Source organism: Dama dama, chromosome 5, assembly GCF_033118175.1.
Source record: "Dama dama isolate Ldn47 chromosome 5, ASM3311817v1, whole genome shotgun sequence".
In the NCBI taxonomy this organism is placed as follows: Eukaryota; Metazoa; Chordata; class Mammalia; order Artiodactyla; family Cervidae; genus Dama; species Dama dama.
In genome coordinates, this window is record NC_083685.1 from 120,714,595 (window position 1) to 120,740,931 (window position 26,337).

A 26,337-nucleotide genomic window follows, 5' to 3' on the forward strand; every position below is an offset into this window, starting at 1 on the left:
TGCGGTGGGACTGGAAGCCTTGGGCGACAAGTGCCGCTTTGATTCCCCCAGGAAAGCCCCACCCGAGAGCTCGGGGAGCCCTTCCCTGGTGCCAAGGAGTCACCCCCCACGTTCCCACCGGGCAGCCCAGGCTCCCCCAGTGCCTCCTGCCGGACACGGCGGGCTGACCCCTCCCCCGAAGGCCCTGCGACTGAACAGGGTGAGCTAGGGGCGGGGCGAGGCGGAGGGGCGGGCCCTGGTGGAGGCGTGGCGAGGCGGAGGGGCGGGCCCTGGTGGAGGCGGGGCGAAGCAGAGGGGCGGGCCCTGGTGGAGGCGGGGCGAGGCGGAGGGGCGGGCACTGGTGGAGGCGGGGCGTGACATTACACTCTGGGCGGGGTCTCCCCATCCCATCCACAACTGACTACAGGTTTCTCGCAGACGGAGAGTTCGAGTGGAATGATGGTCTCATGCTGACGCCGGCCCAGGAGCCGGCCTCGCGCATCTCCACCGAGACTCCCAAGTCCGCCGAGACTCCCAAGTCCGTCGCGCCCAGCCCCTTCTCGCGCTTCACCGTCTCACCAGCGCCTGCGTCCCGCTTCTCCATCACGCATGTCTCCGACTCGGACTCCGGGTCCGTGGGAGGTAAGGCACCCGTTGGGCGCCGAGGCCCTGTGCTCATTATTTCTTGTTTTCTGGACAAGCTCAGTTTTCAGATGGGGGAACGGAGGCTCGGAGAGGTCAAGTCACGTCCGGCCTGTTTGTTGTGGCCACCTTGGCGTGTGTCCTCTCTTCCCTGGGGAGATGTAGTGCCCCAGACAGAGCTGACTGGGCCCTCCTAGGACTAGGCTACGTGCCCGCCCCCTCCCAGCACATCTCAGATCTGATGGCCCTTGCCCAGGGGAGGTGGTGGTGGTGGTGGTGGTTCAGGCCCTACTTAGGGGCCTTAGCTCACCCCTCCTTCCAAGCTCCTATCAGCCTCAGACCAAGTGGGCTCATCCCTGCCCAGCTGCCCTCACCTCCCACCCCCATTCTGCTGGGCTTCCCAGAAAGCTCAGCTCCACTAGGATGCCCCTAGTTGTCTTGTCCCCCAGGCAGACCCAGCCCTTCCCCCAGCTGCCCTTGACTGGTGGCTGCAGCTACTAGGGAAGGACCTGCCCGCCTGTCACACAGTACGTCCTTAATGGATGTCTGAACAAGCCCAGCTCACCAGGAGGCGGGTGTGTGACCCTGGCCAGCCCAGTACTGTTTGGGTCTGTTAGGAGAATTTCAGAGGGCTGATGCTGAGTTTTGTTGGGCCAGGTGCTTGGTGATGCAGTAGGAAGGCTAAATTAGCTCCCACCTAGACAAGCAGGCTGGTAGGCCTGTTGCAGCCTCAGCTGTTCAGTGGCCCCTAAGCCAGGGATTGAGGCCAGGTGGGAGTCCCTGAATCCCCAGTGTTTCCTCAAACACGCATGTGTTTGCCAGGTCCTGCAGCAGGTGCTGGGGGCAGCTGTAAAGAGGCTTGAGCCCCAGGCGGCCCCTGCCCCCCCTTGGAGCCTCTGCTGGTCCTGTCCCTGGCAGCAGCAAGGATGGACTGAGTGGTGGGGACTTTGATCCTGGCCGTGGTCAGCAGCAGAAGCTTCCAGCGCTTTGGTGCCCCCCTTGCTGCACCCTGCAGGAGCAGGGTGGGATGAGGCCCCTCTCTGGCCCTGGACGGCGGCGCATCTGTGCACGGCAGCCCGTGCTGCCCTGGGGGCAAGATCTTTCCTGGACACTTGGGTTTGCTGCTAGCCCCTAGGGATGCCCTACAACGCCCCCCCCCCCCACCCCCCGCAGCTGCCCCCTCCGCCCTGGCCCCTGCTGTCAGACTGCTTGGCCCTGCCCATGGTTCCTGTGGTGCACTGCAGGTCGCTGTGTCCCCGCTGCAGGCGAGAGGGCAGGCACAGGCCCGCTGGGACGGCCTCTGCCTGCTTCACCCCTTCTGCCGGTTCAGGGTTTGCTCAGTGCAAGAAGAGGTCACCTGGCTCACGTGTCCCTGCTCCAAGTCGGTGGCTGTTTCCCCTCCACTGAATCAGCTAGACCGTAAGCTCTCCCTTCCTACAGGGCCTGGACCGGCTCCTGTTGGTCCCACTGGAGCCCTGCGAAGGGGCCGAGCTGGGCAGCCCGAAAGATGGGGGGCTTTCAGGTCGCAGTCTTGCCGCTGCAGCCCCGTCTGGAGGTGCCCATGGCTCCCCTCTGCAAGGTAGTGCCCAGCCCTGCCCAGCTGCCAAAGCAATGTGGGTGCACCCCATGGTCAGCATCAGGGGGTTGCTGCTGCAGGAGTGGGGGCAGTGGGAAGGGGTGGGGCAGCACACGGAGTATTTTTGTAACTGCTGTTGTCAGAGCGAACTGAAATGGGACGCTTTTAAGTTATTGTTGCCAAAGAGACGTAAAGTTTATTGTTGCTTTTGGGGTGTGGGCGGGGACTTGTTTTGGGGTTTTTGTTTATTAGTTTGAGGCTTAGGATGCTGGTACAATGATCTTGTTCCTTTTTTGTCTGTTTTTTAAGAGAAATCAAAGCTAAGGAAAAAGCCTTCATGCTAAGCGTGTGGTTCTTTTGGAGTCTGCAGATGAAGCCCTGGGCAGAACGGGGCCTGGGCAGGGTGGGGGTGGGGGTTGGGGGGGGGTCCCTCTAGTCCCTTGTGACCACTGGGTGGGTGCAGGAGGCAGGCCACCCTCTTCACCCTGGTGTCCTGGGCACACCTTGGTGAGGGAGACAGTGACCTTGGGCCCCCAGTGTGCCTGGGTGGGGGTGTCTTCCCAGAGCAGGGCAGAGGGACTGATGCCTGGAGCCCTCACATCCAGCCTGGTAAGCTGGCCCTGCCTAGGTAAGGTTGAGCAGGGGGACCCCTCTGGGCAGCTCTTCCCCCTTTCCCTCAGCACAGGGTGGCGGGAGGAGGGGGTGGTGAGCCAGGAGCAAGGTGGGGTGTGAGGAGGTGGGGCACCTGTGCACCCCCACCTCGACCATCTGTCTTAGGACCTCGTGTTGCTCCACCTGGCCCGCCTCCAGCTTCCGCCAGGTGAGAGACCTCCGGAGCCCCCCCACCCCATCCCGGCTTTGTGTTCTGGGGTGGGGGCAGGCTGAAGGTGGTGCAGGGCTCCTGAGCACCTCCTTGGAGGGTCTGGGAGGTGAGCGAGCACTGCTTGGGACATCGCCTGAGGTAAGGACTACTATCAGCAACGTGGTTAGCTTGGCTGTATTTCAGCCTCAAACGTCAAATACCACGGACCCAGAAAAGTTTCTAAAATCTTGTATTTCAGCTGAAATAGGGAAGCAGCCAGGGCATCAAGGGGGGAAGCCCACCCAGACGCCCTGGGCCAGGACCGCCTCAATGGTACACAGCTCGGGGACCCAGGACACAGCATTGACCCCCTCCTTGGGGCCAGGGAGGAGAGCCAGGCCCCTGCAGCCATTTCTGGGTAGGAGTTCGGGTATGGGCAGGGAGAAGCCCCCCAAACTGCCAGTGGGCACAGGGAGACCCAGCAGAGCCCCAGGCAAGAGTCTGCCAGGAGGTTACGTGTTCTTAATAAATCCGTCTTCTGAGAAAAGGGGCAGACCCTCCGCTCCCCGCGCCCTTGTGTCCTGCCTGCAGGCACGCACAGGTGAGTGGCCTCGTGACTGACCGGACAGGGGCTCCCCTTCAGCGACAAGCCGACGGGATGACCTTCCATGCACCCTGGAGGCTCCCCGGCCTACACAACAGACATGCCTGGCCCGAAAAGTTGGCCCCAGGGCCCGGGGCCAGCCCCCCTCATTCTCCTCAAGCACGGCCCAGGTGCCACCTCCTGACCCTGTGGCAAGAGCCGGGGTCCAGCCCAGACCAGACTGAGGTGGGGGCAGAAGGGTTTGGAAGGAGGGAATTCTCTAACAGGGAACAAGCCTATTGTAACAAAACAGGTTACAGGGCAGGGCAGGGGTCCCCACAGGCGGTGGGCGCAGACGCGGCGGTCAGCTGAGGAGTGGGGCAGACCTGTCGTTGGTCACTGTCGGCTTTAGCTGGACGCTGGCGAAGGGGTTCCTGGGGAGAGGAGAGAAGAGCTGTTTCAGTGGTTTTCAGGAGAGGCGCTGAGTGCCGCCCCATGGCTGTGGACAGCACCCAACCCCACCCCCGGTCAGCCTCCCAGCTCAGAGCTGGGGGTGGTGGAGGCCACTGGCAAGAGCCAGGAACTGGCCCCGCCTGCAAGGCCAGCTGAGCCCCAGTGCACCACCCTCTGCTCCCAAAACCTGTCCTGCCTCGAACCGCAGACCCTTCCAGGGCAGGGTGGGTCGGCGTAGGGAGCCCTCTGCTCCCTCCACATGTGCCCCAGTCCTTACTTTGTGGCCTGAGGCAGCCCCCCACGAACTGCATCCAAGCTCAGCGTGCAGAACCCCCTGCAAGGCCCAGTGTCCCCCCCGCCACCTGCCTGAGCAGCACCTGAGCCCGTCTGCAAGGACACGGCCATCGACACACAGACAGCTCAGCAGAGTGCACAAGCCCGGCCCATGCAGCCCGGGGGCCCGGAGCGGCCGGCCCCACACCCACACGACAGACAGAAGGCGCAGGCAGAGTCGTGGCGAAGGAGCTGGCAGGGGTGGACGCCCACGGCCCCTGCAGAGGGGCTGACGGTCTCCTCAGAGAGGAGCCGTGTCCACCCCTGGGTGCTGAGACGGCGGCGGACGGACAGACAGATGCGCCAGACAAGGGGCTGAGACAGAACGAGGGGAGCACACGGTGGGGCTGGCGTCTGGCCTCAAGCTCACAGAGGCCGCTCCTCCTCGCATTCCCAGTGGGCTCAGAGGACCCCCCCGGGGCGGGGACGACACAGGACAGCAGGCAGTGCTGGGGTGACAGCACAGATGGCACGGAGGACACAGAGGGTTCAGCACGAACGGAGCCGTTACCTGGGGCAGCAGTGGCCTCCGGCGTGGCCGGGCGTCCGTGGGAGCTGGGCAGGCACTCCATCTAGGTGCCCAGGAAGGGAGCACTAGGAGGGGCACCCTCGTGTTCGCCTGAGGACCTGGCACTTTCTGAAACACTGAGGCACGTTGGACTCAGCTGTTTAAGGGACAACTAGGGAGAAGAGGCCGACACAGCACAGCGTGGCTTCCGCGTCTCCAAGACGCTGCCCGACAGTTGGCAGCACCCACGTCGGTCTCGGTTCCACCCCTGCCTTGGCCCATCTGCACCCAGCTGGTGGGGCCGTGGGCTCCCTCCCTCAGGGCCTCGCTGGTCTCCTTGGTTCTGGTCTGTGCAGATATGCTTCGGGCAGGGACTGCCTGGCAGTTATGCTGTGACCAGGGTCATGGCCCCTGGGACAGGGTGCAAGGCAGCCATGGGGGCTGCTGCCCTGATGGGACTCTGGTCCTGGAGGAGGACTCTATGTCCTTGGCTGTCCCCAGCCAGGGTCAGGGCAGGCGGTCCCGGGGGGCCTAGAAGTGGGGCAGGTTTGTCCATCCAGAGCTGGGGACCCAGCAGAAGTGGGGACCCAGAGAAGGGAGGATGGCACATGTGCTGATCAGAGTGGGGGGCAGAAGGGTGCGCTGGCCAAGTGTGTCCCGACACACCTACAGTCTCATCAGAAAGGGTCGGTGACCAGTCTTATATAAGTCAACGAAGTTAGAATGCACCCTCACACCCTATACAAAAACAAAACTCAAAATGGTTTAAAGACTTAAATATAAGACATGACACCATAAAACTCCGAGAAGAAAACATAGGCAAAATATTCTGATATAAACCATACCAATGTTTTCTTAGTCTCCCAAGGCAACAGAAGCAATAGTAAAAACAAATCAATGGGACCTAATCAAACTTACCAACTTTTGCACAAAGGAAACCGTAAACAGACAACCTACGGACTGGGAGAAAACATCTGCAAATGATGTGACTGACAAGGGCTTAACTTCCAAAATATACAAGCAGCTCATGTACCTCAACAACAAAAAAACAACCCAATCAATAAAATGGACAGAAGACCTAAGTAGATGTTTGTCCAAAGAAGACACACAGATGGCTAAGAGACATGAGCAAAGATGCTCAACATCACTAATTATTAGAGAAATGCAAATCAAAACTACACTGAGGTACCAACCTCACTAAGAAGTCTACAAATAAGAAATGGTAGAGTGAAATTGGTACGGACACTATGGGAAACAGTATGGAGGCTCCTCAAAAAACTAAACTAGAGTTGCCATGTGATCTAGTAATCCCACTCCTGAGCATATATCCCAAGGAAACTGGAATTCAAAAAGATACACGGACCCCCTATGTTCATAGCAGTACTATTCACAATAGCCAAGACACAGAAAAACCTAAATGTCCATTGACAGATGAATGAATTAAAAATGATTATATATACAATGGAATATTACTCAGTCATAAAAAAGAATGGAATAATGCTATTTTGCAGCAACATGGATAGACCTAGAAATTATACTAAGTAAATCAGAAAGACATGTCATATGATACCACTTATAAGTAGAATTAAAAAAATGATACAAATGAATTTACCTACAAAAGAGAAATAGACTCACAGAGAACAGAGGTGTGGTTGCCAAGGGGGAGGAGGGATGGATCCAGAGTTTGGGATTAACAGTTGAAAATTATTATTTACAGAATGGATAAACAAGGTCCTACAGTAGCGCAGGCAATTAAGTATCCTATGGTAAACTATCGAAAAAGAATATAAAAAAGTATATATATATGTATAAATTAATCACTTTGCTATATGACAGAAATTAACACAGCACTATAAATCAACTACACTTCAATTTAAAAAAAGGATTGGTGGCAAACCCACGTTGTCACCTGCACCAGGAAGATCTTCCCCAAGAGGCTGCCTGGCTCTGAGCCACACTGTCTTTATCTCCTTGCCCGAAACAGTGTGACCGTGGAAGCGTGTGCTGTGTACACCCTGTAAGGTTAGAGGAAGCAGGTGGCTGCTGCAATCGCTCCAGACCTCTGGAGCAACTCTCTCCTGCAAGCCCTGGCCAGAGACCCCTGGGGTGGGACACCCCTACCCTTCAGCACCAGAGGAAAGGGCAAGGCCCCCATGGGTGCCCACTACCTTCTGGAACATTCTGTGAAAGAACAAGCTTATAAGCCATTCCAAGAACACCTTAGTGACCCAGGGTGGGTGGCTGGGATCAATGGTGGGATGACAGAACAGGACAAGATTTGGACTGGGGCCACTGTTGATCTTCCTGTCCTGCAAATGTCTGTCACGGCCAGGGGCGGATGCTGGGGCCAGTCAACAGCAGACCACCCAGACACGGAACAAGCGCCTCTTAACCCAAACGGGAGATGTCGGAGCATGCGAGGGTCAGAGCTGTCAGGATGCCAGGGCTCTTGCCCCAAGGAGGGCCACGAGGCACTCTGGCAGAGGAACAGGGGCTGGGTTCTGTCCCCCTCCTGAGCAGGGACATGGGGACAGCGGCAGCTTTTACATGGAATCCATTTGCATTCTTGGATGGGGGCAGGCCTGAAGTCCTGGGTGTGGTGAAGGCAGGAGTGAGCCAGCTCCCTGCCCCTTGTCCCCACTGCCCAGTCCTCTGCAGACCGCCTGGCCTGACAGGGTGGGACCCTTGCAGCCGAGCAGCGTTCGGGTTCAGCCTCCCGAAGACATTGGTCACAGAGGATTTGGGGGAATCGCCTTGGGCTATCTTCTGAATCCACTTCTTGAATGAGAAAGGGGGTGGTTCTGAGAACACCCAGGCAGCATGAAGTGCAGCTTGTACCCTGGAGCGACTCCGGAGCAGGAGGCATGGAGGGCAGTTACAGCGTGTATTCCAACTTGGCCCAGACGTTTTCCTCTTACCACGTGTCTTCCATAGCTTCAGAACGTCGGCCCTTCTGGACTTGATTTGGTCTCTTCCCCAGAGCTGTGAGCTTGGGCAAAGCTGAACAAGGTCCTGCAGCCAACCAGCAGTGCCTTGTGACACCCCTGCCCTGGGAGAACCACCAGGACAGGCAGGCCCCGCGGCCGCTATGCTGTGTGCTCCCCAGTCCACCGTGCCCCTGGGGCTCTGCTCCAGGCAGAGGCCACACCAGCCTCCCTGGGCCTTCACCCCCTTTCAGTACCTCCAGGGGAGCAGATCTGCTGGGCCCTGATAACTCAGAGGGACCACAGGGGCAGCAGAGTGGGGGCTGCTCGGCTGGGGGCAGGAGATGCAGGTGTCTCAGATGCAGGTGTCCCTCTCGTCACGGGAGGGACAGAGGCAGGGGAGAAGGAGGGCCCAGGATGCTCGCGCTAAGCCGGCGTCCAAGTAATTTCCCCCCACACTGTGATCTGAGGAGCACTTGTCTCCAGTTATCCAGGAATCACACTGCAGCTCAGGAGAAGGGTAGCAACATAAATAAACAAACACCAAACAACAGATAAACTACTTGTGGTTCAGTAGTTAGGACTCTGCACTCCCACAGCCAGGGGCCTGGGTTTGATCTCTGGATGGGGAACCAAGATCTCACAAGCCACGCAGTGTGGCCAAAACCAAACCCAAAACCAAACCCAACAAAGGCAGCAAAGAAGAGGGAGGGTCCAGGCCCTGCTAGAGTGGCCCGGCTGCCCACAGGGAGGTCAGCATCACGGTGACAAGCAAGGGGGTGAAGGGACTGCCGTCTTTGTAAAGGGCCATGTGCCAGCTTCACGCAGCAATCTTCCCAGGGAGCGGGGTTGGGGTGGGATGGGGGGAGCAGCACGGCCCTGACCCAGGCACAGGCGCCCAGAGCGGTGGGCTCTCCCCACCTGGCTGCCGGTGCTTGCTTTCCAGGGGCACCAGGGAAAGGACCATCACCAAGTGGGAGTTAGAGGTGGCCACTGGGGCGGAAGCTAGAAAGCCTGACATAGCCCCTCGGCCACGTTAGGGCAGAGGGGAGGTGCGCGTGGGCACGACGGGCAGCAGAGCCACCAACTGCCGGGCAGAGGTGTGCACCTGCTCCCCCGCGCGTACCTGTGGCTCTCTCCACAGCCATGGCACTGTCCCCAGACCCATCCTGGTCCCTAGCCCTCGAGGGGCTTTAATACTCACCAGCCCAGGAGCCAGCCAGGCCAGGTTCAGATCCACGCCCAGAGACTGGTCTGAAGGGCACTCAGCCCAAGGAACCCAAAGCCAGCCTGGCAGCTGATCACCAGGCTCCACCCCGATTGTGGCCAAAGCACCCAGCAGAGGCACAGGGAACCCAGACAGAGGGCCAGGCCAGACCCGCCAGCTTCCAGAGAGAGAAACCCGAGAGCCCAAGGACAGGTCCAAGGGAAGCGAAGGCCGGAGCCGAGAGCGGAGGCAGGCTCAGCAGACCCCAGACCCTGCTCTGGCCCGGGTCAGAGGGTCTCCAGAGCTGCTGGGAACACAGGCTGACCAGCACAAGAAAACCAGGGCAACTTACTAACTCTAGTCAGGGGCCGCTCAAAATCTGGCCACTTCCACATCGGCACTGCAAGGAAACACAAGGCTTGGTTGGTGCAGGTAGAGGGGTGGGAGCACTGAGGACCCCAAGGGGACGCAAGCTGGATGGAGGATGGGGGCTCCTGGCAGTTAGGCACGTTGCCTGGAGCCAGACCCACGGAACGCAGGGCGGAGCTGGTTGTCCAGCCCTGGCAGGGCATCCCAGGATCAAGCCCACGTGACTCTCACTGGGGCAGGGGCCTCCCTAGCTACGCCCAGGGAGAGGCATGTGGGCCAATGCTATCTGCACCTCATTCTGTCGGTGAGGTGGCCAGGCAGGCACACAGCCCAGAAGCACGCAGCAGGGCTGGAAGGAGGCGCCACACTCAACTGGATGCAATAAATAAAACTTTTATTCAAACAACTGCAGTACAGGGCACAATTCAGATTAAAAAAAAAAAAAAGGGAAAGGAAACAGGAAAAATATTTTCAGCACTTTACATCTTCATACAAGTTTTGCGGTTTTGTGTCTACATTCATCCATTGAGCATGGAATCCCCTGGATTTGAGATCTTTTAGCAAAATTAGAACACCAACATAGAAGGTTCTTTTCTTTTCTTTTTTTTTTTTTTTTTACAAAGGTCCGTGTTCTGGCTTTGTTTTCTCCTTAAATTATAAAACAGGGTCTGTCTGCGTCTTGAGCTGCTTCTCTCATACACGCTACCAGGCACGTCCTAGTCCACAGGAGGGGGAGGGAGGGTTTGGCTAAATCACATCAGAAAAAGGTCCACAGCTTCACGGGGGCTCCTGCAGTGGGAAGGGCGGAGCGGCTGCGCCCTCGCCCTCACTCACTTCCCAGATTCAAGGCGTGAAGGGCAACACCAGGAGCCACTGGGTCCAGCGTGTCTGCTTCTGAAGCCACCGAGACACACGAGAGCGTTTAGGGAGGACGGGACGGGCGCGGGTAGGCGCCCAGAGCCACCCTCACTCCGTCACGGGCGGGTCAGAGAAACGATTTCCAGAACACGTGGGGGCGGGGGTGGTCTCTGGAGGTCTTTGGAATGTCCGAGTGCGGCCGGGCCCCCTCTCCGCCAGCGCCCTGTGCGGTCACGGCCATGGTGCCCGAGGCTGGCACCGCGCTCTGGTCTGCACATTGTTCAGCGGCGTCCGGGACCAGGGAGCCGTCAGGGGCCCGGCGGGCGGGCGGGTGGGCGGGGCCGGGGCCTCCCTCACAGGAGCGGCCAGCTTCCTCAGGAGGCCCCTCCCCCCCCCCCCCCCCCCCCCCCCCCCGGCTTGGCCCCAGCCCCTCTCTGGGTGCAGCCTGGAGGGGCGCCCCCGGGGTCCAGAGCCTCTCGGAGCCCCCAGCACCCCCCTCTCCTGACACAGGTGCCAGTGTGCGCTGGGGGGTCGGATGCGAGATAACAGTACGTACACCGGAGTCCATGCATATCTGTTTTTGTTGTTCAGGAAAAAAAAAAGTCCTTTTCCTGTTTTTCATCTTTTTGTTGTTTTTTTTTTTTTTTAATTTTTCTTTTTCTTCAAACTTTAGACCTGGCTCATGGTGAGCCTTCAAAGAGGGACAGCGCATCGTGAGTACGGCGGTGGAAGGGGAGCTGCGGCGAGGACACCCTGCCTGCGCTGCCTGGCGGCAGGCCCCGCCTGACGGGACACATGGGGAGCGGGGGGCGGGTGTGTAAACACGGGGAGCGGGTATGGGGCAGCACCATGGACCCTGGGGGATCACAGAGTCTGGGGTCACCAACCGAAAGGCGGGGAGTGGGCAAGTGGGAAAGAAAAACGACCGAGGAAGAAACCAACGAGAGCGGAGGAGGAAACCGATGGAGACAGACAGACGGGGGCGGGGGCGGCGGGGCTCTTCGAGCGCGGCTGCCCGGTCAGCGTCCTCACACTGTGGACACCAGCGTGCCGCTGCCGCTGCGAACAAAGCAGAGGACAGCTGCCGGGCCACACGCGTCCCCGCGGCCGGCCAGCTGGCCCTCAGGAAGCAGGGGCAGGAACCCCCAGAGCCCGGGCCAGGGCGGAGTCCAGTCAGGGGCACAGGGGGCAGACAAGCCCCCGCCTGGCCGCCAGGAAAGAGCTGGGCCGCAGAGCAACCAGCCAAGGGGTCGCATGGCAGCGGTGGGCAGCCCGGAGGCCTCCCCAGGAGAGAATGAGAGGCCCGAGAGTGGCTGCAGTGGGTCCCTGGCTCCAGCCTGGGCACAGGGCCAGGCCTGGCTCCCACCCACCCACAAGGGGAGCGTGAAGGCAGCTCTGGGAGGGGCCGCTTCCCCCAACAGGCGATATCCAGGGACCCCCAGCTGCTGCCAGGGGTCAGGGCATCCTGCACTGAGGGCCATGCCCTACAGAGCGGACTGGGGAGGGCGCAGCGGGGTGAGGGTCAGAGACCAGTCGCCCCAGGCCCTGCTCACTGTCTCGGAGTGGAGACACTGTGGCCTCTAGCCTGGCCCCAACCAAGCAGGCCTGGGAGAGGGACCACCCGACTCCAGCTTCCGGTGGGACGGCTCCCCACCGCCCACAGCTCCCGAAGACGAGTCTGAAAATCTCTTACCTGCTCACGGCCCGTGCCCCATAATCATCCAGACCCTGGTATGGAAGACAGAAGCAGGTCAGGTTTTCAGAAACCTGATTTCAGAAACTGTTTCAGAACCAGGGGCTGAGGCAGGGTCTGCAGGACGGGGGCCCCTCCTGACCCCAGGGTGTGTGATGCTGCCTGCGGCTGAGAACATGAAGGGCCCCTCCCACCCCCAGCAGGGCCCTCCCTGATTCACAGGGATGCCTCCTCATCTGGCTAGTGGCTGACGGAGAGCTCACACAAGACAGGTCACCTGATGACCCCCTTCCGCACATGTTCCCTGTGGCCCTTCAGCCGTGCGGGTCATGTGATTAAAAACCTGGCATGTAAGGGTTTCCTGGGGAACCCAGAGCCTGAAACCGTGGAGGGTGGATAGTGGAGGGTGGGGTCTGGGTGGGGAAGCTGGGCTGGCAGAGGCTGATGCAGGGAAGGCAGCCTGCCTCACGCAAGCCTGTGCTGGACCCTGGGCCAAGCATTCCCCTGAGCCCCAACATGCCCACTGTATAGCTGCCTGGCCCCAAAGAAGCTGCTGCCCCAAAGCCACTGAGGGGTACTGGGGACACCCTCCTCAGCTCTCTCAGCCTCAAAACCAAGTCCAAAGACTGGGCTGCAAGAGCGGCAAGCAGTGGTCAGACCCCTCCAGGCCTGGCCAGCTGTGCCATGGGGCCTGTTAGGGCTGGAGAGGGACTGGGGTGTCCTGCAGGCCGGCCCCATGACCCCTGAGGTGCCATGCCTCCCCAAGGCTGGATCAGTCTTGCCCTCCCTGCCATTCGCCCTGACCCAGCCTCACCATCTCCAAAATGTACCATCCAAAGGCCCAGCCACACCACTCGGCCTTACCCCACCCACCACCTAAGTCATCTTAAATCACGTCTTCCCTGGGCCTAATCATCAATTCTCTGAAGACACCCTGGACACCTCATATAGCATGCACCAGCTAAGCCCTCCTGATGGCAGGGAGGGGTGGGCGACGCCACTCAGGACACAGACACAGACATCTGGACAGGGCGAGTCGGCCACCACGTACCCAGAGCCCTTCCCTGCCCTGCCCGCTTCTGATGTCACACTGTCAACACGGGAGCCCCCCGGGAGCGCCCCCACCCCCCACTGTTGGGTCAACTCTCTGGCTGCCCAAATTCTAGAGAAACAGGAGTGCTCTTTGATTCCTCTCCCCCCACCTGGGTCCCCTGGCCCCGAGATGGAGTGAGGCCCCCACGTGGAGGCCAGCATGGAACAAAGTTGCTGGCCCCTGTCCATCATGCCACCACAGCAAACGTCCTGGAAGTCCTGGAAGTCTGGGCCCTCTCCCACCCACGAGCTTCCCAGGCAGAGCTGTGGGCACCGTCTACACTCACATCCCAGTCCCACCTTGACCTGAAGACCACCCTGCACGGGAGGACCCGCCAGGTACCCAAGCCTTGATCTTCTCCCTCTGGCTCCCTGGTTCCAGGTAGGCTGACCACACATGCTGGCCCTGCCTCCTAAGAGCCCAGACACACGCTAACTAGAAGGTTCTGGTCACATCTCAGGCAGAGACAAGGCAGCCACCCATCTGCACTCAGACCCATGACTGCAGGAGCCTCCTGGGTCTCAGGGAAGGGGCTCCTCCTCCCAAGAGGTGGCATCCAGAGTGATCCCCAGGCTGACAGGAAGGCGGGCAGAGGGGCCTCTGTGCTTCTCTGGAGCCCTGAGACTAGAGAGGATGCTGGGCCGTGACCCCTGAGGCCACCGCAGCAGTGTGGAGGCCAAGTCCAAACCCCCCAGAGAACCAGGCCTTCTGGTGGAGGCACCCTGAACCCACCCACCTTCAGCCTCTGCCGTGGCCCTGCACTCACCTGGGAGAAGGCGGGCACGGCCACGCTGTAGGGCCTCTGCTTGAAGGTGCCGGCCGTCTGGGTGGGGAAGGCCCGGGAGGACGTCCCGTAGTCGGGGGGCGGGAGGGCCAGGTCCTCCTTGTCCAGGAGGTTACCCGTGCTGCTGCTCTTGCCCTGCTGCAGGCTGCGGGGGTGGGCAGGGCGGTCAGCCAGGCCCACCTGGACCCCCTGTGTCCCTTGGCCCCACAAGGAGGGTGGAACAGAAGGTGGCAGTGATGCTGCCTGGGTGGGCCTGGGCCTTCCCTGGCCCCCACCCCACCCCCTCTTAAGAGCAGAGTGTGAGGCCTGCTGGGGGGGGGGGTGGTGGTGTGGGAGCCGAGTTCACACTTGCTGACATCTCAGGTGAGCTCCCCCTCCCCACACAGCTCAGACACCTCCACCCCTCACAGCACCTCCACACCCCTGGACCCAAGGGTCTCAAATATGCAGCCCCTGCCCCGAGCTACAAGCCACCTGCCCCGTCAGCATGCTCACCTCATGTGCAACCTGTCCCCGCCATCGTTGTCCAGGACTCGGGTGTAGGAGAAGGGAAACCAGCCCCGCCTGGAAGAAGAGGCCCCGTCAGAGCACATCCTCTGGCCCCAGGTCCCACCCGCTCCCCAGCCCAGCTGCACGCATCTGAGGAGGGGGCGTGTGCACACACTCCAGGAAGACCAGGAGACCCCACTTGGGCATCCATCCAGCTCTGAGCCACCCTGCCCTGGAAGGGAGTGAGGCTGTGAGTGAGCGAAGGTGCCAGGACTGAGCAGGGCTCTAACTTCTTCAACAAGCATGATGGGATTCCTGGCTCAGCTCCACATGGCTGCAAAGCCATGGCACCAACAGGAGACGCTGCCTGGAGCCACCACAGGGCCACGGGGAGGGTGCCATGCGCACGCGTGGGGTGCCAGGCTGAGTCAAGGGACGTGGAAGCAAGGGCTGGTGGAGGCCTGCGGCCACATCTGTCCCTCCTAACGGACCCGTGGGACCTGGATAATCGGTCTAAAGGAGGACCCAGAGCCAGGACGCAGAGACCCGGGTCAGGAGGCTGATGCCCCCGCCAAACTCACATCTTGGTCTTCTCGCTCTCTCCATAGTGCCAGCCGTCTCGGGCCTCGGGCACCAGCAGGGTGATGAGGTCGCCCTCCTTGAAGCTCAGCAGGGTGCTGTTGTCTCCGGCCGCGTGGGAGAAAATGGCCTTCACCCGCATGCGGCCGTTGCGCTCCAGGCCGGCGGCCATGGAACTCGAGCGTGGCAGGGTCTTGTTCTCGGCTGCCGGGAACAACAGGGGAGGTGTGAGGGGGATCTCCGTCCCGAGCAGGGAAGGGCACGGTCATCCTCCCATCAGCTCAGCTGTCTGACTGTGAGACACTCGGAGCCCCCAGGTGGGCCTGGAGGTGGACGGTCCACCCTGATGGATGACTGCCAGGCCTCCAGGGCTGTCTGGCTCAGACTCTGGAAGGAGCTGGGAGCTGGGGTGCATGTGGATGCGGCCTCTGACCTGCTGCTCCTTAGCTGGGGCAGTTCTCTGGGCCTGAGGCCTCAGCTTTCCCATCTGCTAATGCGGAGACCTCACAGGCCAAGGCCCACTGGTGGGGCTGCAGGATGGGGAGTGCCGGCCTTGGCAGACGGGCTGGAGGAGGGGCCAGGAATGGTCCCACGGTCAGCAAGGTGCTCTGTGTCCCTCACGGGCTCTTGTCACCGGCTGAGCTGCTGGCGTCCCTGCACCGCCCTGCCCTACCACACTCACTGAGCAGAGAAGCCCAGTCAAGCTCAAGGATCCAGGACGGAAATCTCAAAGCGGTCCCCAGGGTGCTGCACACACGTGTGCCCGTGAGCCTCCGGGCTCCCCCCAGCCTCCCCTCAGGGATGTCGTGACTGCTACGGGTTGGGTGGACCCAGGGCCCCAGTGGAGTGCTTACTGGTGGCGTAGCTGTTCTTGGGCGCCACGCTCTTGCGCACAGGAAGCGTGTTGGAGTAGGAGTCGCTCAACTTGCTCTGAGACTGCGGGGGAGACGTGGACTTGGGCTGGGCGGCCTTGCGGTCAGCCCACGGGTTGTAGTCCTCGCTGTCTGGGCCCGAGACGCCGTTCATGACGGGTGCGTTCTCCTGGGCAGACAGCCGCTGTCGAGAAGGGGTGGCGTGGGTGTGGTGTGGCAGGAGGGCCCGGTCCCGGCAAGGCCCCCTGTTAGGGCACCAACCACCGGCAGCGAGGGGAACCACCCTCCCCACACCCACAGAACTTTCCGCAGCAAGGACTTACCCCCACAAACGGGGCCAGCTCGGGGGGCACCGGCAGGGGCTTGGCCCCCGGAATGGGGTCTGAGATGACCAGGTTGGACTTGGAGGCCGACAGGCCACTGGGGAGGATGGAGCCATTACTGTTGCCCATCTGCTGCATCAGCTGCACGGCGCGGTCGGGGATCTTGTTGGGGTCGGCGCAGGCCTGCTGCCATAGCGGCAGCTTCTGTGCCAGCAGCTCCTTGCCCTGGAGTGGAAGCAGCCGAACAGGGCGGGTGTGAGGGCCAGCCTCAGGCTCCCGCAGCCAGGGGGCCTCCCTGAAGGGCCGGAAGAGGCCAGAGCCTCTGGCCCACCTCACAGACACCGCCCCTCAGCTCCCAGCTGGCACCAGGTGGCTCCTGAAGAGACACACCCGACCCCAGGTGGGCACACTTGGCTGGGGCTGCTCTTTGGCAGGTGGGGTGCCTCCACCAGGTGAGACACCTCTAAGACCTGGGAAAGGGGCCGGATATGGTACAGCGAGCCCCCCAGCTGAAAGACCCCTCAGAATGAGGTCAAACCAAGGCCTGACCCGAGAGGAACCTCCCCAGGAGCCTGAGGGAATTGAAAGAACAGGGGCTCACGTGTTCAGCCACGGAACAGGAATAGGCTCTTTGTGGGCCAACCATGAGGTACTAGGAAGAGTGCTGTTCAGGCAGACTTGAGGGCCAGGAAACCTCACAGGGACCGAGAGGGGACTGTGGGGAACAGAGCTGCCCACGGCCCAACTGCGGTCTGGCCCCCCACCCGGGGCCCTCGAGCCCAGCTGTCCCTCCAGTGTTCCAGGGTCTGCCCAGGACACAGGGGACCAGAGAGCCAAGGGCCTGACAAAGCACGAGGAAGCCACAGGCCGGAGCAGGGTCCCAGGATGCGGGTGTGGCCAAAAGCAAGACACTAGCCTGAGATCCCCTGCAGCCCATTCAGGGGTCCCGAATCCACGGCATGGACACACTTAGGGCCCTGGAAACGGCTGTGCCTCCCCTGTCCTGGCCCTCTGGCCAAAGTGGGCTACCCTACCTGCAACACGTGATACAACTGTGTTTCCATGCAGATCCCAGACCCACCCCGGGTGGAGCTGAGGGCAGTCAAGGTCTCCAGGACCTCGGACGGGTCTGTCCAGCCCTCACTGTCTTTCCTCACGTATCTTCCCACTTCTTTTGGCCTCTGTCTGGGGCAGGGAGGTGGCGCCCACATAAGAAAACGGGAAGATGCTGAACAAAGAGCCCTTCGGCAGGCCAGGGTCTCCCCACCACCTTCTGGTTTAGACCAGGGGCCAGCAGACACTGCATGAGGGCTGGCTGCTCATCTGCATGGAACGTTTAACTGGAAAACAGCCAGGTCAGTAGGTTTACGTGTCAGCGGCCACGTTCCCGGTGCAATGGCCAAAACTGAAGATAGTTACAATCCAGCCCATGGCTGAAAGGAATAGTTCATGGATCTGGGCTGGTGCTGAGAAACTGGGTCAGCAGGGACCCGCACCAACAGGGACAACTCAGGGCTCCCACTCAGATGATGGCCCTGTCATTGTCAGGCCTGAACCCAGGCACCAGGGAAATGCTGGCCGCCTGTTGGTAGGAATAGCAGGTGGGGTCCTGCCTTCACGCCCTGGTGCCCCAGACCCAGGGCCTGTGCCTTTCTCAAACCTCTTGGGGGGCTGGGGTCCAGTTTCGTGGGAAGTCATCTTGCATAAACACGATCTGCACGCCCACCGGAGACAGAGATGGTGGCATCCTGGAAAAGGATGGCTTTCCTGCCTTCCTTCCAGCACAGATGAGTCCACGCTCTCCCTGAGCAGCCACCGGGCCCAGCGGCCGCCAGAGGGCGCACACGCCTGCCGCACGGCTGCTGGAGCCGCGTGGGCGCTGCGGCGGTCCTGCCGGAGCACTGCGGCTCTAACAAGCGCCTCCCTGCTGCCAGCCAGCCCTCCAGGCACAGAACCTGAACGCAAAGTCTCACGCGGCAGGGTGGCCCCACCCCGACCCTGCAGAGGACACAAGGCCTGTCACTGTCCTTGCGCTGCACCTGTGGGAGCAGCAGGCCCAGGCAGGCAGAAGCCTCTCCATGGAGGCTGAGGGCATCTGTCCCCTGGGCAGCCCCAGCCTGGGGACCAGAAGCTGAGTCGGATCAAACACATGTGAAGTGCTGCCCCCAGAACCCCTTTATGGAAAAAGGACACAAATGACTGGTTGACTTGGGTTGCCAAACCACACCTAAACTCTCAGAACATTCTGGAATGTTCTAGCTGACAGCTCTGACCCCACTCCAGTTCCTACCTGTGGACTACAGGGAACACAAACCCCACTGAAACTGTTTTTGCAGTGGAGATGTGTCCTCTGGGTCTTGCTGGCCTCAGGGGGCTACGCCAGCCTCTATAGGGGTTGGCACTGCAGTGCTTCCCAAAGAGCTCGCTCCCTGGAGGAGCGATATGAACAGTGAAAGTTGAAGTGTTAGTTGTTCAGTCATGTCTCACTCTTTGCGACCCCGTGGACTGTAACTCACCAGGCTCCTCTGTCCATGAAATTCTCTAGGCAAGAACACTGGAGTGGGTTGTCATTCCCTTCTCCAAGGGATTATCCTGACCCAGGGGTTGAACCCTGGTCTCCTGCATTGCAGGCAAATTCTTAACTGTCAGAGTCACCAGGAAAGCTTGAGTTACTGGTGTAATTGCTCTCAAAAAAAGCACCTGGCAATTTCTACTGGGAGTTGTAAAACATCTGCAACCTTGACCTGGTAACTGTCCTTCTAGAACTCTCCCCCGAGAAGATCGAAAATGCACGGGACGCTCAGCACAGTGTTCCCTCATCACAGCTCAAGGTGGGGCACGCCCCCATGTTCCTCAGGGAGGCAGTGTGTGCCAACGAGGGCCCAGCCCCGCGCAGAGCAGGCACCCACCTTGGAGTGGTAGGCGGCGGAGTTCTTGGCCACGGCGCACTGCTTCTCCACCAGGAAGCAGAACCTCCTCCTCTCCTCGGTGAGGGCGGTCTTGTAACCGTCGGACACGTAGCTCTCCAGCTCACCCTGCTTGTTGCCGATGGCGTCGATGTACTGGGGGTGGGTGGGAGAGGCACATGAGCCCGCAACAGGACAACATCCCATCACTTCCCATTCTGAGCAGCCCCACAGGCTGTGGAGGGGGAGCACACCTCCCCACCAGCCCACTGGGGCGGGCGCTTGGCTGTGTGACTCACTTTGGCCATGAGGCTACCCTGCTGAGCCACTGCCCCCTGGTGCCCTGGCAGCTGCACGTGTGGGGACCACGTAGCAGACTGCCCGGTGAGGCTGGTGTAGCACCTCCCTCAGACCCCGACACCAACCATAAAAGCCATCCTGACAGTCGGAAGACCAGGACAGCTCAGCTGGCACTGTGTGCTCGAGAATGACTAGTTCACGTGCAGATCCCTTGGGGGTGGGCAGAGCACACAGTTCGATGCTAGGGCACGCCAGAGTACACTCTGGTTCTGCCGGATGGAAAGTTCCAGTAACAGTCCCAGCAAGACCGGGGGCAGCTGTCCCAGGGAGGCCTGCGGGCCCTCCGCCTGTGTGCGGCCCCGCCTCTGGGACGCAGGAGACCCTTCTAGCCCCCTCCCTGTCTCCCCTCTCTCCTCCACACCCACTCCGCGCTCCACAAGGGGCACAGACTCCTCTGTCCTGAACTGGGATCCCTTTCCATGGCCCCGGCTGGCCAGGGGACCAGCCTTCACAGAATCAAGCCCCATCCTCCGGCAGGGGCAGACCCGGGCCACGAGGGGGCGGCCTCCCCCCCCTGACTCACCGCCTCCCCCCCACAGCTCTGACTCAGCGTGGGTGGGCGGTGCGGAGCTGGGTGGGCGCAGTGCAGGCTGTTCCTGGCCCCTCCCTGCCCCCCACCTCGTAGCGGCACTCAGCTGGAGGGCAAACTCCTGCTGGGCGTGGGTCGTCCCCAGCGCTGTCCCCAGCACAAGGCTCTGCCAGCTTGAGCCTGCCTGTCCAGCACTCTCACCAGCACAGGGACTCTGCTCCCCTGCACCTGTAGACCACCCTGCCTTCAACACTGAACCCCACTCTCCTCGCCCTGAGAGAGCAGCTTAAATGGGCCTCCACGTGGCCAGCCCACTCCCCCACCCTGGAGGAGTCCGCCCTGGTCCTCCGGAGCAGCTGCAGGGCTGGCCAGGCCACGAGGTGTGCCCAGGGACAAAGTCCGAGCAGGAGGGGACAGGCCCTCAGGGCAGCCCTGCTGGCTGCTTCCACCCCCCGCCCCCGCCCCCGCGCCCCACGTTATGAAACACGTGCGTACCCAGACCTCCAGCCTCTGCCCCTCCAGCCTGCAGAGTGGCTCCTCCAGGAAGCAGGGGAGTCTGCAGATGCGGGGTGCCACGGTGGGCAAGGCCGTGCTGTGTGGAAGGACCCCTCAGGTGCCGCCCACCAAGGGGCTGGCTCACACCCTGAAGCCCCCATGTAGACAAGAGGCCTGAGGGTGGGAACACCCGCTGGACACAAGGGCCTGGAAGGGGCAAGGCTCGCTCAGAGACAGGGACGCTGATGCAGGCCCCTGCTGCCCGCGCCCCATCACCTAAGCAGCACCCGGCACTAGACTGAAACCCCCAGAGGGCCCCCGCCCACTCTGCTCTGTGGCTGTCCTACCCACTCCGGGGAACAGTGGAACACTGGTGTGGCCTTGCAGGCTTCAACCAGCCCTGAACAAAAATGCCTCCCTCAGCCTGTTCTCGAGTACACGGGCGCACCTGGGCTTGGCTGTGATCCCGAGAGCCCCCTAAGGGGCTTCTAGAGTCTCTGCAAAGCTCTAGAAGAAGAAGTTTGGGGTTTAACCCCAGTAAAAGCCCCAGCCAGCTGGTCCCTGGAGTCACCACCTTCTGCCCTCCTGGGGGCCGCTCCAGCGCCAGGCAGGCCTGGGAGGCAGGGTGGGTGTGGGGTGACTGGGTAAGAGAGGCTGAGACCCTGAGAAGTCAGCACAGAGCCTCGAGAAGGAAGGCCCAAAGGAGGCACCCACGGTCACCTAAAGAGACCCTGGGGGCAGGGGAAGGCACCTCCGTGATCGGTTACCCCAGGACAGCAGTGTAAACCGGGACGCGGGCCCCCCGGGTCCACCCGCCCTGAGCCCGCTGCCGAGGACGGCTCCTCCTCGCGCCACCCGGCGGCCCTGTCTGTCCTGCAGCCGGTTTCTGGGTTTTCAGGCTGCGGTAACGTCTTTCACCTCAATGTTCCCGCTCCCTGGAGGGGAGAGAAACCGGCTCTGGGGGAGCTGGCACGGGGCGCTGGCCTCATTAGCTGCGTGGCAGCCTCCTGTGCCGGAGGAGGAAGCGGCGGTTTATTTTTAAGATTTCCATTTACTCAAATGAGCCCCCAGAACAGCCAGAAGCAGCTCAGGTCTCAGGCAGGGACCCGGGGGCTCCCAGAGTCACGCAGTGTCTTTCCAGGACCACACCTGCTCAGGACGGGGCAGGAGAGAAGTCGCCTTGGCTGGGGTGCCCGGCCCAGGAGAGCTGCCCCTTCCTCCTCACCCCGCATCCGGCCAGGACCTAGGCTGCCACTTCTGTCGAGGAATAACTGCTGGCCCTCCTGACCTCCTTCCCCAGCGCTGCCTCCTTGTAGAGACAGGCCACCACTTTGAAGGGCAGACCCTAGAAATCCAGGCCAAGTGAGGAGCTTTGCTTCTGAAGGGGTGGGAGAGGAGGATGCCCCAGGTCACACTGGCCGCTGTGGGCAGGGGACATTCCCAAACATGCAGGAGTGCCTGCACTCTCTGGGACCGAACGAGCCTCACCCGACAGCCCTGAGGAGTTCCAAACAGGCCACAGAAAATGGTCTGAGCCTGTCCCCACCGCAGGCGGGCACCATGGCCAGGCTCCCAGCGTCCTGCCTCCCCACCCCCTACCCCTGCTCCTGGCTTAGCGGGTGCTATGGTGACGGCACTATAGAAACACCCAGCTGAAAGCATTTAAGACCCACGGAACGCTCCCACTTAGTCACCCTGGGCTGAACAGCCCTGTAATCCGAGAAGACAAAAGTGATCAGGACACACGTCTCCTCTGCAGAGCGGGCCGGTGACTCAGAGAGGGGGAGGGGCGCTCTAGAAAACACCCGGGGTTCTGGTCTCCCTCACCCGAAAGGCCACCCAGCTTTCCCACGTTTCTCCAAATTTCTCAGAACTGGCATGCGATCCCTAACCGCTGCAGCTGGGGAGTGACAGTGGGATTCGTGGCCCTCAGCTGTCACTGTCCGTAACCATCACTCCAAGGAGACAAGGCGGGAACCCAGGCAGCCGTGATGGACAGGAAGGAACAGCCGGGATGGGATGCCTCCAGCTGCATCCAGTCACTGGTACGTTCTGGGGGCAGCCAGTGGCTTCCCTGGAGCCCGCTGACCAGGCCTGTGTCCCTCTCCGGTCTGATGCACCCTGCACCCAGGCCAAGAACAGGACGGCCAGCCTTCGGTTTAGCGGATTGTTAAGAATCTCTAAGCACAAAAGCTCCGAGCAGGGCTGGGGACCAGGGCTGAGCCGAGGGCAAGTGCGCCCTCCTTCCTGTAGGCCAGCAGGCGGAAAAAGCCAACAGTCAGCAGTACAGGGCATATGCTGTGGGCACATTCTCAGGCAGAGAGCACAGTGCCCCTCGCAGGAGACACGGATCTGGGGGCCCGGGCTGCCCATTTTCCCGAGAAGGGGCCCACAACCATCACTAGATTGGCAAAGGGTTCCGTGACCAAACAGATCCCACTGCCCACGCCCTGTCCGGTGCACTTACCCACTGGAGTCCAGGAAGAATATGCTGGGAGGGGCGTGCCCACAGCATCCCCGCGCCCAGACCCCAGGAGAGAATGTGGGGCTACTTTTGTCCACACCAGTGGGCTGGACACGCTGACAAAGGCCTTGAGGCCCAAGGGGACAGGTCTTAGTAATCTGCAAGCACCCTGAGCCAAGGCCTTCAGTGGCTGCTGGGGAGCCCGGGGGCTTTGGGGATCCACGCCACCTGGGCCTGGGGTCTGCTGGGCTGCCCTGGGACCTGGAGGAGGACGGAGCCTGGGCTCCCGTGCCCACCTGCTGGGTGGCCAAGTCTCTGGTGCCTTCGGGTCTCAGGTTCCTCAGGGGCTGAGCCAGAACGTCACCACCCGAAACGGCAGCCCCTCCTCACGTGACCCCAGAGGTTGTGCAGGTATGGAATTCACACCCAATTTCAAAGACTCAGCAGGAAAGAGACAAACAACACACCTCACTAGTATCTGCTGTAATGATTACGTGTCTAAATAACACTCTAGACGTGTTCTGCCCAGTAAAACGCTTTTCCCGTATCACATTTATTAAGTGTCTGCCTCTCAGTGCAGAAAGACAGGTGCCATGTGCCTGGCACTGCCCCCCAAAGTCCTCCCAGCTCTGAAAGCAGAAGACGCTCCAGATTTCTCATGGTGTTATCCAGCTAGGCAGCCCACTGGGGGGCTTGGGAGTAGGTACGGGGTAGTGGGAGGGGCAAAGTTCCCCAGAGGAATGAGCAGCTGATGCCATCTCTGGACACAGAAGCCCTAAGAGGATACTTGGCTTTTCAGTTGCTTTTACCCAGAGGACCTCTGCTTATACTCCAAGGAAAGAAGATGTCCCACTGCTGGGATGTCTTGTCCATAGATGCCTTTTGCATTGAAGAGCTCTTTAAAATGAGAACAGCAGACACACAAGGGGCTTAAACCACTGCCGTCAAACCTCACGTGTTATTGGGACCAGCCTCTGCCATTATCTTTTTTGAAGATCTAAATTATGGTTATTTTGTTTTTGCTTTGTTAATTACACATCCCTTTAAATAGAACGAATCTCTCCCCTTTCTCAGACCGCAATCTGGATGTGCCTCCTGGAACAAGGGAGCCCGGGGAGGGGGAGCCGACTGCCGGAACCGCCTGCTTCAGTCAACACAGGCCCCGGCGACAGCCCACACCCCGCAGCCAGAACACCCGAGGCCCTGCTCCCGGCATTTCAGAGAGGGAGGGCGGAGGACGGCTCAGGACGCAAGTGGGGCTCCCAGCAGCTCTGGGTCCCCCGACGGCTCAGGACGCAAGTGGGGCTCCCAGCAGCTCTGGGTCCCCCGGCAACCGCAACCTCAGGTGGGTGGGTGGGCTGGGGTGGCTGGGCCATCGGCCCTCCTGACAGCAGGAGCCTGCCAGGGTCAGCAGCTCCAAGGACCAGGCTGCCAAGGACCTGGTGCTCGGCTGGCAGGGATGGTCGAGGGCCCTGGTCCGCTGCACTCAGGAAGCCGGTTTGGCCCATACTGGGGGTGACCCTGCCCCACATCTATGCCCACCCATCTGCCTCCAGCCTTCTCTTCCTGGGCTCTCACCGCTCCTTGCGGTCTTAGCGGCCCCTCCCTCAGAGCCTGCACATGGGCAGGGAGGACATGCTGTGTCCCCATGACCCCTGCTGGTCACACATCACACACCAATGTGAATCCCAAAGGCACGCTGACTGCTGGGTTTTCTAACAGTCATGATGCCCCTCGGAGGACAAGGACTCCTACCTAATCAGAGCTGGGCTGGGGGTGGGGCCGAGGGAAACAGAAATGGAAGAAATCCTTGGCCAGTCCTGCAGGATCTGCAAGGGGGACGCGCACCCAGAGCCTGGCCAGCTCACCTTCCCAAAGTGCTTCACCTGGGACGGCTCGTGGCACAGCCACACCCCAGCCCAGACCCTTCTGTCAGAAGCCCCCAAGACCGCCGACCAGCCGGGGGGCCAGCTGCCCATCAGAATCACCTTGAAGCTTGGAGAACCTGACGGTCAGGCTACAACACAGCTATGCACCCATGCCTGGGGAGGAGTACCCCGGGCCAGAGACAGGAGGCCAGACGAGACCTGTGACCACACTGTCAGACACACGGTGCGTCCTCCACCGCCCGCCCCCTGTGGCGCTCTGTCAGCGCCTGTGAGCACCACGGTGACCAGAGGTGTGGAGCGTGACCGAGCCACATGGTCAGCACGTGGCGTGCTCACTACTTCTAGAAAGAAGCCTGTGTCCTAGTTTGCGCCCCAAATGCCTCTAAGTGCCTATTTCCTGACCTAAAATCAGTTCTCTTCATGGAAATCCCAAAACACAGTCTCAATTACCAGCAGTTTCTGAGCTGGCCGGCTCTGACCCAGCGCCCCTCATGGGGAACCCGCCACAGACTGACTGGCGGTCAGTCTCCCCCCGCGCCACCCTGGAGCGTGACCCGCGGGCACAGCCCCACCTCAGCGCCCAGTGCAGACGGGCCACGCGGCAGCAGAGGCGCTGTGGGGAGGCGTGTGGCTGCTCTGCGGGTCGACCTGTGCCTGGCAGGTGCCAGAAGCCTCTCTACCCTCCCTGCTGAGTGTCCTGTCCACACTGAGCTCTATTCAGAAGCGGAACACGTGGGCCAGGGGCTCCAGAAGGCTCACAGGTGACCCCAGGGATTGACACAGGCCAAGTCCACCGGTCTTGGGAGCATGAGCCACCCGCCTGTGGGAGCCCTGGGCCGCACCAGAGCTGCAGGGGCTCCATCAGCCTGGGGGTCCCATCTCCTCTGCCAAGGGCTGTCAGCTCAGGTCAGCCCAGGCTGTGGCTCGGGGATGCCCAGGTGGGGCCCCTGTGCCAGCATGGGGCCTGGGACCACCCCTATCTGCACACACTGCCCATGGGGCCACACATGGCCCAGACCCCGGTGAAGGTCTGCAGGGTGCAAGAGACTCTGGGGACACAGAGAGGCTCCGAGGGAGCAGGGGGTCACTGGTGCCTGGGGTCCTTCCCCACCTCCCCAGGCATCCTCAGTCCGGAATCCACCCCCACTCGGTGATGGTGCACAAAGACACCTGCTTGCAGCAAGCAGATCTAGCGGCTGGGTCTACTGCGGTCCAGGTGAGGCCGGGCTCTCCAGGGCAGGGCCGTGAACTACCGTCTGGATGGACGGAGCTGCCCCCACGGCTGGTCTGCTACTGCGCGGCCTGAGAGGGAGCCTTGGAGGTGGAGGGGCATTCTAAGAAACAAGACGGGGAGAGCAGAGTCCTGCTCTCCCCCAGTAAAAAAATCTTTTTTTTTTGTAAAAAAAATCTTTAACAAGCCGTTTCCTGTGACTCGCAGGACCTTGGCTAAGGTGAAGGGCTGGGCAAACTCAGCACACCTGCCCTGCCAGCCAGGCACTTCCTCTGGGGGAAACAGTGGGGAGAGGAGGGCTGTCACACCAGAAGGTTCCAGGGCCCTCCCAGCCCCCAGCAGCCACACCTCAAAGCAGACATCAGACCCTGGCTCCTGGGTCAGGTCTGCAAAGAT

At 61.0% G+C, this 26,337-nt stretch overlaps 2 protein-coding genes across 8 annotated transcripts in view; one reads left to right on the forward strand and one right to left on the reverse strand.

Moving 5' to 3' along the window:
- Window positions 1-2,781, forward strand: part of AATK (apoptosis associated tyrosine kinase) — a 39,900-nt gene extending 37,119 nt beyond the window's left edge. For all 3 annotated transcript variants that reach the window (XM_061144558.1, XM_061144560.1, XM_061144559.1), the window contains 3 exons: window positions 52-199; window positions 418-621; window positions 1,444-2,781. In XM_061144558.1, the coding sequence (XP_061000541.1) occupies window positions 52-199; window positions 418-621; window positions 1,444-1,484 (393 nt within the window). In that variant the 3' untranslated portion in view covers window positions 1,485-2,781. The remainder of the gene's footprint in view (window positions 1-51; window positions 200-417; window positions 622-1,443) is intronic.
- Window positions 2,782-3,231: 450 nt separating this feature from the next.
- Window positions 3,232-26,337, reverse strand: part of BAIAP2 (BAR/IMD domain containing adaptor protein 2) — a 63,691-nt gene continuing 40,585 nt past the window's right edge. For 2 of the 5 annotated variants that reach the window (XM_061144566.1, XM_061144562.1), the window contains exons 7-14: window positions 18,977-19,129; window positions 16,068-16,292; window positions 15,727-15,928; window positions 14,875-15,076; window positions 14,300-14,368; window positions 13,787-13,949; window positions 11,928-11,962; window positions 3,232-4,016 (exon numbers count right to left, since the gene is read on the reverse strand). In XM_061144566.1, coding sequence (XP_061000549.1) covers window positions 3,947-4,016; window positions 11,928-11,962; window positions 13,787-13,949; window positions 14,300-14,368; window positions 14,875-15,076; window positions 15,727-15,928; window positions 16,068-16,292; window positions 18,977-19,129 — 1,119 coding nt within the window. In that variant the 3' untranslated portion in view covers window positions 3,232-3,946. Of the gene's footprint in view, window positions 4,017-9,359; window positions 9,408-10,656; window positions 11,294-11,927; window positions 11,963-13,786; window positions 13,950-14,299; window positions 14,369-14,874; window positions 15,077-15,726; window positions 15,929-16,067; window positions 16,293-18,976; window positions 19,130-26,337 lie in introns of those variants that run through there. The other 3 variants (XM_061144565.1, XM_061144564.1, XM_061144563.1) reach the window with 3 other exon arrangements.